The 10,880-nt window shown below is 38.0% G+C and overlaps 1 protein-coding gene across 1 annotated transcript in view; it reads right to left on the reverse strand.

Moving 5' to 3' along the window:
- LOC105172188 (E3 ubiquitin-protein ligase KEG) overlaps positions 1-10,880 on the reverse strand; it is a gene marked incomplete in the record, with an annotated part of 15,709 nt that overhangs the window by 1,569 nt on the left and 3,260 nt on the right. Inside the window, 15 exon segments of the mRNA XM_011093550.2 lie at positions 1-122; positions 413-718; positions 809-997; positions 1,116-1,449; positions 3,531-3,764; positions 4,308-4,412; positions 4,562-4,686; positions 5,184-5,318; positions 5,473-5,594; positions 5,730-5,887; positions 6,428-6,585; positions 6,797-7,133; positions 7,224-7,349; positions 7,652-7,882; positions 7,994-8,356. Coding sequence (XP_011091852.1) covers positions 1-122; positions 413-718; positions 809-997; positions 1,116-1,449; positions 3,531-3,764; positions 4,308-4,412; positions 4,562-4,686; positions 5,184-5,318; positions 5,473-5,594; positions 5,730-5,887; positions 6,428-6,585; positions 6,797-7,133; positions 7,224-7,349; positions 7,652-7,882; positions 7,994-8,356 — 3,045 coding nt within the window.

Here is a 10,880-nt window from a genome sequence, read left to right on the forward strand (position 1 = left end):
TAACTTGGTCTGGCACCCAGGCTAGGTTTTGAACGCACCCAATCACCTACTTCAAAACCTGGAAGCCTTTCTGCATCCCCAGGAGAAACTTTCCATAAACTATGTCTTCCAGCAACTTTGACCTGTAAATGAATAATTTTGAAATTACAAAATCAGAAGGCAGAACTCTTGATACACATACAAAATAAATGGACAGAGGAGTCTGTTCTGAATAAATCCTTCTTCCTATTCAATAAAGTTTTACTTCATATGTAATCTTTTGCTGTCCAGAAGGCACCACCAAAAGGTAAAGTGACATGGGAGAATGGGTTTCAGGAGAAATTCTCTTTGGTTGACTTATTCCACCACAATTTAGCATTGGATACAATCTTCGACCCAATTTAACATATAGTCAAAAGGAGAAAAAGCTTACATTTAAAGCACCATCCATGTCTATCCTCACAATTTTTCCAACAGTAGCTGGTGTCTCATTTGACCATCCAAGCCGAGGCTGAGTAACAGATGGAATCACATGAATCTCTTGTCCCAATTCAAAAGGAGGAACTTTCTCAACATCTGTCACCGAACAGCAGAAAAGTTTGCTCCGGAAGCAAAATGCAATTCCCATGTCGCCGTCCTCCTCCAAACTGTGGATGATACCTACACTGTTTCTTGTAACGTCCTCCCAACCATACTTTGGGGAGGGAACAGAAGCTTTTACTCTAACCCAATCCCCTACCTGTGCAATTTATAGTATGATTAGACATTGAACACAGCCGTCAAGTACATTCACATCTTAAAGCAGAACGTTAACTTAAACAGGCATTACCTTGAAATCTTCTAACTTTTCCATGTCAGAAGGATCAGCCTGCCATGGAATAGGCCGATTGGGAATTTCAATTATCAAAAGGCCATCATTCTCTATCTCACTAATTCTTCCAACACTATGATGTGTTTCACCACCCCAAGCATATCTAGGCTCAGCAACAGAACGCTTTACACAAACCCGATCACCAATCTGGAAAAAGATCACAAAGAATATTGCAGGAAAGACCAAGAGGGAGAAGAAATAGAAACTTTAGGAACAAAAACCTTCAATTAAAATCAACAGATTCATTTCAATTAAATGCCCTTACCCTAAAGGGCTCCACATGTTCAACCTCTTCAGGTTCACAATGCCATGGAGCAGGAAGATAGCTTAGTTCCAATAATAGACTATTATCTGGTCTAATACAGCACACTACACCAATGCTTCCTGGAGTGACAGATCCAAGTCCATGTTTAGCGGTAGTCAGGTTGGGGCGTATACGAACCCAATCTCCAACCTTGAACTCTTCAACTCTTTCCATTTCTGCAGGATCTGCTTTCCATCCTCTAGATGCTCCAGGAAAACCAATACGCAAGATTCCATCATCATCAACACAAAGGACTGTTCCGATGCTGTCGCGCGACTGGCCACGCCAACCAAATCTGCATTAGCAGAAACTGGATTACCACATGGTATGTGGATATCGAGGAGATACTGAAAGAGCTAAAACTGATTACTGAAAAATTCCATGGTTTTGACAGATTGAAAAAAGAGTCAAATGAAAATTTCAAGCAAGAGACACCCCAAGGAAATACCTACTCACAATTCAGGCAGAAGAGCAGAGAACATCGCCCAAAGGAGAAAGCAATAAGCATGCAGGACACAAAGGGTTTTTTGGACTCTTATTTTTTATGTTTTTTTTTAAAAAAAAATGCGCCCAGGCCTAAACAGCCTGGGCTAGCAAAGGCGCGCCTGGTGAGTGCCTCGGCAACAGCCGAAATGGCGCTCAGGCGCCAAGTCGTCACCAGCGCAAAGCCCATCATCACAGCAGAAGAATGGCAATGGGCTTGTGCCTTTAGGTACGCCGTTGACAAACATGCTCATAGGACATGAAGACCACGAGGAAACTATGCTACCATAACAAAAGGAGAAGCCACATAGGAAGCCACTCAGCCATAGGTCCTTAGGACAGCAGACACGAGTACTATACGAGTGTAATAAACAGTTCGCTATCTCTGTTATATTCGAGTGAACTGTGAAGTGTTTTGCACCAGTCTTATATTCGGATCCAAATGTTTCATATACAATTAAAAATACACACTGACATATTACGAAATTAGTTGTTGCATTACTATTGAAATTATGATAGAGTATGTGGAATCTTAGTATTAAACCTATACTGTTCAATTAATGCGTAGAATTATATAACCTAAGATGTTACATTTCAAATAGAGAGAACTTATTTTGAAGGTTCTTGTTATACTGGAAATTATCTTTAGTATAATATAGAGTATGCATATCACATATAAGGGGGACTGAGAATATCTATTAACGACAGAACCCGTAATACATAAACAAGTATCTTCTGCTCATTTATATAAGTGTACTACATAACTCCATTCAGTATAAGTTTTTACTATGTCCTAGGTGCTTCATTTCATAATAATTAGCCGAACAAGTCGAAGAAACAACCTCAAAATAGTTAAGAAAAGATTCTATAAATCAGTTGAATAAATTTTAATACTGTGAAAAGCCTTGGGTCTAGGAATTAATAGAAGAAACTCAAAAGGCGAACAACTACACTAGTTTCTCATGTGACCATGTTTAAACAGACATTTTTGCACATTTTCCTTTGAAATCAAACAAAGGAAAATGCTTCCCTCAGTATTTTCCCTGGAGTCCATGTTGCAAATACAGTATAAGCCAGTTGTGCAAGATTCACTGGTGCAGGATAGTAGACAGCCAGAATTGCACTTTCTCTCAATCAAAGGTCCCAAAGGGAATCCAAACTAAAGGGTTGCTTCATAAAATAACTCTAAACAGTTCCAGGGCAACTTAGTGGTAATATTTTGTGAAAAGCACTTTAATGTTCTGAAAAATACTTGACCACACTTCTTTCATGCTCCCTGGTAACATACAAGATCTTATTATTCCCAACACATCATAAGAGAAATGCTAGAACTGAAGTCACTTTTAAAGTAAAATAATCACCAATCAACAGACCATGCCTAAGTGAATTTGATCTTCTGCCCTAGGCAGTCAAAATGGCCATGCATTTGATTCCATATTTCTGGAAGCAGGCAATGCTCTTTCCAGAACTCAACACGCATAAATACTCTCAAACACTGGGTGATTAATCTCCCTGTGGACTTGTAGACATTGTCAAATGTCAAAGAACTATACGTCACTTTCTTTCTGTGACATTTATAATTAACACTAGGTAAAAATCATTAAATAAATCATTTAGATTAAATTCACTATCCAGTCCAAAATCATTTAAATATTGCAAGTGATGGTACTACACTCATGTAGAACGAGAAGAAACAGAGAAAGAGAAGTATAGTAACCATTAACAACAAGGCATAGAACCATGACATGATATAAAGAACTACAAGAAATTGCAAGATCCCATGAGTTCCAGAAACCCAGCATATTGTCAATAAAATTAATAGGTAGTAATAAAGCTTATGACTCAAGAACTACGAAGCATAGTTATGTTATGTCCGTGTTAGAGAACTCATACCTTGGCTCTACAACATCAGACTTAAGTTGAACATGCTGCCCTCTGTCAAGTGGAATCACTTTTATGACTTCATTTGCTAGTACTCGAGCTTCCCCAGAGCAAAATGATACAATGAGATTATCATTGTCTGGGACACTTTGCACAAACCCAACACTCTTATGAGATGCACCTTGCCACCCATAAGTAGGTTCGTTGACACTTCTTCGATATTTCACCCAGTCACCGATTTGATATCTGCACAATGTTTGACCATATGCAAGTCCTCAGACAATTTAGGAAGTGTTTGCAAGAGCTGCTACTTTTGGAGGAATGAAAATCTCTAGAGAACGTCAAAATTTTTAAGAAATCAAAAGTCGGGACTGATTGCAGAAAATAGTGAGAAATAGAAAAGCTAAATTGTGGTTGTGGGAATAACTTTTAATAAGAACTTAATTAGCAGAAAACTATTTCAATCCTCTACGTTAAAAATGTTCTCCTTTTTAGTCGGGTAAAAATGTTGAAAACCATACTAGGCTTATTTATAAAAAAGTTAAAGCAGCTCGAGACACCATATTTTTGCTTCTAGTTTTTGGCTGAGCAGTGCTGCTTTTTAGACTTTGAAAAGCAAAAGTTGATTTCACAAGCATCAGAAAAGATAACTTTTTTTTAATCCATAGCTAAAAAAGGATCCCAAAGAGCCACCCGAAAACACTCCCTTAGTCATATCAATGACGTTGAGCAAAGATATTTTGAGATAAACACTGAAACAAAGAAGTAATACTATGGTTGTTTACGCACACTGTAGGAGACAAATGAACTCCCTTCTCCACAAGTGCATCCATCAAATCTTCTGAAATCCATTCCCGCGGAAGAGCCTCCAAGAAGTCCCGTAATGTCTTGCCACTGTAAAAGCATCATTATGTTTTTCTGTCATATCTGGGAGCATATTTTCTTTCTAGGAAGCTTGCACATAAAAACACAAGGTAACCTACTCAAAATGGGTTTTAATAGCATCAGATAATAAGCGATAAATTCAGTTTCCAGAAACTAGCCTGTGATTCCTAACATCAACTGCAGCATTAGGATATCTAAGCATAATAAGGATCCATTCCAAGTTTTCACGTATCATCTTTGCTGTGTCAGCTGCTATATGAAAAGCATTATCACCATCATCATCCTGAAGATAATTGAGACAAAAACAGCATGAGTCAGATGGAGGGGATTAACCAATATTGCAACATGTAGTGGGGGCGCAAAACATGAAATAAATCTATGTTACTTTAACTTGTTAGACGAAAAATCAGCCAGATCTAATTTCTCAACAGCCTAAAGTATGTGGAACCATCTTCACAAAAATAATTCAGGAACATCAAATTAGTAACATAGATATATTTAGAAGAATACAGCAGAGTGGGTATAATTGGAGGTGCTAAAGTTCAATTTTTTGCATCAGCAATCATCGAAAATGCAATCTACAGCTTGTTACCCAACCATCAATGGATCTGAAAATGTACTTAAGATCGACGTGCTCAGAAGTGCCATTTTATTATCCCCATCAGATATCTCTACTGGATCATCTCAGACTTTGTTGATATGTTTTCCCATGTTGAAGTAAACACTTCGCACAGACTAGCTCTGCCAAATATTCAGATGAGACAAAATTCAAGAACAGACCTGCATGTTGCAATTTGCCCCAGCTGATAGAAGCAATCCAACACAAGACTTGGCACCTCTAGCCAATGCCACATGGAGGGGTATGGTATTCTGCACATTCCTGATGTTTACATCAACACCAGCTTCCAATATGATCTACAAGAGAAATTTTCCAACAAAATATTTATGTTATACAATTTGTCTGATCAAAAAGGTTGGCAGTTGAAGCTCTGACATTGCACTTGAATGATACTAGAATGTAGTCACATAGAGCAAAGCCAGGATCACATTAAGTGGTCAATCAGCATACCCTCACTAACTCGACATCATTAGCCATAGCAGCAGTATGCAAAGCAGTTTGGGCATGTTGAGTGTCTTGAGCTCTTGGATCTGCTCCGGCGGCTAGCAGTATCCTTACAAGTTCTCTACCCTCTAAGTGAATAGACCATTAGAAAGGTCAACATCAGAACAGTACATTCTAAATTCAAAAAGAAAAAAGGTACATACTTATGTAAAACCTATTATCAAAATAACTAAACAAGCCTGACAGTAAGACCCAAGTTCTACCAGGTTCATGATCCTTCTTCAAGGCAGCTGCCATGCACAAAGCTGTTCCCACAGGGCTCTGGATATCTATAGCATCAGCAATATCTTCCTTAGATGCAAGCTCTACCCATCTTCTGACAACAGCTACATTCCATGTCATTATACACAAGTGCAGTGGCCTGTCAAGCAAAAAGGCTTAGAGCATGTGCCAATCCATGAGACAAATCACACAGACAAGAACAGAGAAAAGATGCCTGGTGTCTTATAAATCACAATATAACAGTCGTATCCACATTGCAATGTGGTAGCTATCAGTATGTATGGGAAAGTACTGGTGACAGTCAACATAATACTGTAGATCCGTTGGATATTACCTCAATTCATTTCCAAAATGTCATGGCCTGGCTTCTATTCAGCAGGTCAACATTCATTAGCAAAATGATAACTATTTGCATGTTGTTAAAGTATAAATCTCAATTTTTACCTCTGTTCTTTGCACATCTGAGATAATTATGTTACCTAGGTAAGAACACAAAAGGCATGATAAAGTTTCCTTCACTGATATCCTAATAAAGCTAAAAGGTAAGTTGCCTCTATTTTTCCTTTTGAGCTGCAACAAGAAAACCATTTCTTTCAACTTGATCATTTCTTTCTCCGAATATAATCACGATTAACCAAAAACATCCTCTTCACTTACTGCACGATGTATTGACACTTACGTCAAATGTTTTGAGTTCAGGATACTCATCGATTTACTGCCTCCATTTTCCAATATGACAATTGCACAGTCAGTGTATTTCTTCGCAACAGATCTGTGAAGCACAGATTCACCTTCATCATCAACTGCATTTGGATCAGCACCCGCCAGTAGTAACTCCTATTGGCATTCAAAAATAAGAAATAAATGATAAATATGGTAAAAAATCAAAGCAAAAATTCAACTGGAATAAATGCAAATAAGATATTCTGTATCCATGCAGTGGTTATAGAAACGGAGTTACTTAGTTTGAGGCATCCTGCTTTACATTTCAATATGTTTTCAATACTTAGTCCATCGTTTAAAACTTATAAAAGGCCCAGGGACATACTCGCATGCAATCTGGTTGCCCATGGTAGGCACAAACATGAGCAACTGATGGACCAAGGCCTTCCCTTAACCTGGACCTGACATTAGCATTACGTTTAATGAGTGCACGGACACATTCAGGTGATCCAGCTGCCAGAGCAAAAACAAGAGGAGGATCGCCGTCTTTGTCGAGGACATCAACATTTGCCTCTTTGCACTCTAAAATAGCTTCTACAAGTTCAACACTTCCCCGTCTACAAGCCAGGTGTAGGGCAGTTTGGCCATCAGAGTTTTGTGCTTCTAGTAGTGAGCGTAATAAACTTTGACCATGTCCTGAAGTGGTCTTCGCAAGCAACTCTCTGAATGAACAAGGCAATGAAATGTAAAATCTGAAAGACAAGAGTTTATACCCAGTGGCATAATAAATATCTAAGGTGATGAGGCCTCACCGAACTCCATTAACATTGCCTTCAGAGACAAGCCGGTGTAGAAGGTTGGGATTTGCAAGCGGAAACTCCAGCTCAGCTGATGGAGAGGGCCCAATCCCATTTATTATGGGGCTTATAGGCAAGTCACTGCTTATAAGATAGAGCAAAAATAGACTCATCAAACAGGTAATCAAATACTAAACAGGAAACAGTACTGAAAATGGACGGATCAATCAGGTAATCAAGTACAAAAACAAACGGAGGTATTCTATAAATAAACACCAAAAAATGTTCATATCTAGGAATATGATGCTACAAAGAAACCAAATGAAACCAATTCTTTCTGCTTAAACCAGAAAATAACCTAAGGCCATAATGCCACTTTGTAAAACACAGGGATATATGAACTTTTAGTTCAAAAAGGGAGAATACACGAGTTAGCTTCTTACTTATCAGGGCTTGCTGGAGGGCTCCGAGGAATCTCTTGCAAGTGCCGAAGAAATATTGCTAACATCGAATGAAAAGTTGGCCTCTTGGATGCCTTGAACTGCAGGCAGTCACCAATCATCTTCCACAATTCCCTAGGTATTCCAACACCGACTACACTAGCATACTGAGGAGGTTGTCGTTTAGCCTTCACAACAAATTGATAGATTTCTTCAGCACTTAAGCCAGCCCACCTGCATAAAAGAACCGTTTCTTGTTTCTCACATTCATTCTACTTCATAAAAAAAAAAGAGATATAAAACTACAAAGTAATCAGGAGAAAAGAATAGTATAATTTCACATACGGGATAGATCCTGTGCACATTTCTACCAGTGTACAACCAAAGCTCCAGGCGTCAGACTCCGAAGATATGCCAATAGCATCATCCCAGAAAAGGTGTAGAGACTTTTTTACTGGTTCCCATGCTTCTGGAGCAGTGTAATTTGGGCTCAGCATTGTGCAATCCATGCATGAATGAATCTTTACTGATTCACACTCCTTTCTAGCTTTTCTGCAATCAGGTTTCTTTAGAATTGCCGGAAGCCCATAATCAGAAACCACAGCATGACCAGTTTCATCCAGGAGAAGATTGGATGGTTTAATATTCATACAAACAACACCAGCTGCATGAAGTTCAGCAACCCCACGGGCAATATCTGCTCCATATCTACATTGTTTAGATGATACATCAAGATAAAGAAAGTTCCAGGTCAGTTAAAACTACTGTAGTTTGCAACAACATGGATTGAAAATCAAAATAGAAAAATTAATAATTCTAAAAGCTAATGTTCAAGCAACCTTAAGCAATATGCAGCATAATACAGCATCGAATCTTAGAATACGCCAGAGAACTATCCACTTGACTTAAGCACACAATTTTTCTGTGACAGAAAACACGACAAAATCTTGGTATACAGAAATGTGCATTTTCTTGGAACAGAAAAAATTGTGATACTCCATGTGTTTTAATTGTTGTAAGTCCCTGCAGAGGCCTAATAGTTTCTCAGAATAGAATATGGTGGTAGAATTATTCGAACCTGAGGAAAACTACAGAATATTCAACTATTAGAGAAAAGCATTCTTAGCTCTTCAAAGTATATGACTTAAACAGCTGAGACTGGATCCAGTATCACTGTGTTCATATCAGAGGAAATATTCCCCAAGAAACTATATCCCAGAGCTATGTCTGCAATGTTGTCAATTAGTTGGTTGACCAATCTAAGGTTGCAGAAGAAAATCCAAGACAGTCAGAAAACAAAGATTTATGCCTCAGCAGTAGAAGTTTGCTAAAGCACCAATCTATATTTTAGCAGTGTAAATCAAGTAATAATACACAGACCAGCGACTGAGGCTATTGGGTATTACACTCCCTTCCAAACCTCAAGTAGAACATTGTAGCCCTTTTCTCAAACTGCAGATCTTTATTGAGGAATGTCCGGAGAATCCTCATTTTCTTAAGGATTTCTATATAGATAGAAGATTTCTATAAACACAAAGTGCAACCAGGAAATGCAATCTTTTCAAACTTATTCAGTGAATATACCTCAAATGTCAAACTTACACCCATCTTTCTCTTTCAAATTAATCACAACTTGCTTTCATTAAATGAACTCATTCCATGACCGTTCTGTCACAAAACTAAACTGCTCATGTTTAAATAACAGGACGCCAAATACTGAGCCAGTTATTCTCTGAAAACATGCATGCCTTATAAATCTTCCTGAAAATGTTAAAGAAAAGCCAAAACAATGGGAACATACGGTGAAAAGAAAAGATCAAACTCCAGGTCCATTGTTGGAAAACATTTGACCCACATCATAATCAGGACAGAGCAAGCAAAACCAGAAGTTTTCAAGATTTACTAGCTAAAAAAGAAATGGTTCTCTCTTCTTTGACTAAGAAAAGAAAGATTGTTTCCCATGACATAAATAAGAAAAGAAAGATTGTGTCCAATGATATATCACCCATGTCGTGGAAACAAAAGCAATAAAATTTAATATTATAAGAAAATAAGGCAAATACAATATGCATAACTCAAGTGATTAATTTCTCAACAAGCTAGAATTTATGTTGTTTATAGCAAGAAAACATCAAAGACAAGAACTAGTTTTATAGTAAGCATAAGAAGCAATAGCACATTAGCCATGTTCTTCAAAGAACTCTGCTGGTTTAGAAAATCAGAAGAAAGTTGCAACGTAACATATATGGTCATGCAAACAAGTTCTCTAGCTACAAGAGTAGATACACTTATATGTCAATAGTTTGATTTATCAATTTCAAACGATATATCCCCCAGCCCACCTCTAATTTAATCATAAAGTATGTTTTCTTAACATCTTTCGCGGCACATATACCCAACACATATTTCAGATGCAGGTAAGTCTAAGACAGTGTTTGGACTCAACACTTCCTGTTTAAAGAAGGAAGTCTGCTTCCATTTTCTGCAGGTGCATGTTTCCAGATACAGCAACAAGTCGGCATTCTGAATAATTTCTATCATTTAAAGGTCTCAATAAGTAGAAACATAATTGTATGAATGCCAGCATTACGAGGATATAGGAATTATAAGGTTTGAAATAGGTCATAGGCATCTCTATATACTGTAAATTGGTGAAGGGCGTGCTCTTATTTCAAGATTAGGGCTTCTTCCTGTCATATAGACTCCACTGTATCTAGTTGGCACTCGGCACTATAGGTTACATAACACAAACAAAAGTAGATATCCATTTTCAAAATTATGCTTCAAGGTAGGATCAGGAAACTTAATTGCTATTACTCAAAGAGAACACACTGAAACAAAAGCAGCACGTCCTAGGCAAAACAAACCATCACAAGAGACCAGGAGTTAGACAAATCAAGCAGCCTCTTCTAACTGCAAGTTGCAATTTCAACTGGGCAAACAGCCAAACCCTTGGAAAATATGACAGTCCCAGGTGGCAACTGCGAACATAGCAAATGGAACGAGCTAGTGATTTAATTAGGTACATGATCTACACCCAGTTTACCATTGGCCCTGTCATTATTAACTATAACGTGCCGTCATCAACAACAGAATACTCCTTTGACCTTTCTTAATAGAAGAGTTTTCGGCATGTTTGTTCTTATTAAATTCGTTGATTTTTGGTCTAAATGTTTAGACAAACAATACTGTGTAAATAGTGGGAATGTTGTTAGTGCCCCCCCCCCCCCCC

Source organism: Sesamum indicum, linkage group LG10, assembly GCF_000512975.1.
Source record: "Sesamum indicum cultivar Zhongzhi No. 13 linkage group LG10, S_indicum_v1.0, whole genome shotgun sequence".
Classification (NCBI taxonomy): domain Eukaryota; kingdom Viridiplantae; phylum Streptophyta; class Magnoliopsida; order Lamiales; family Pedaliaceae; genus Sesamum; species Sesamum indicum.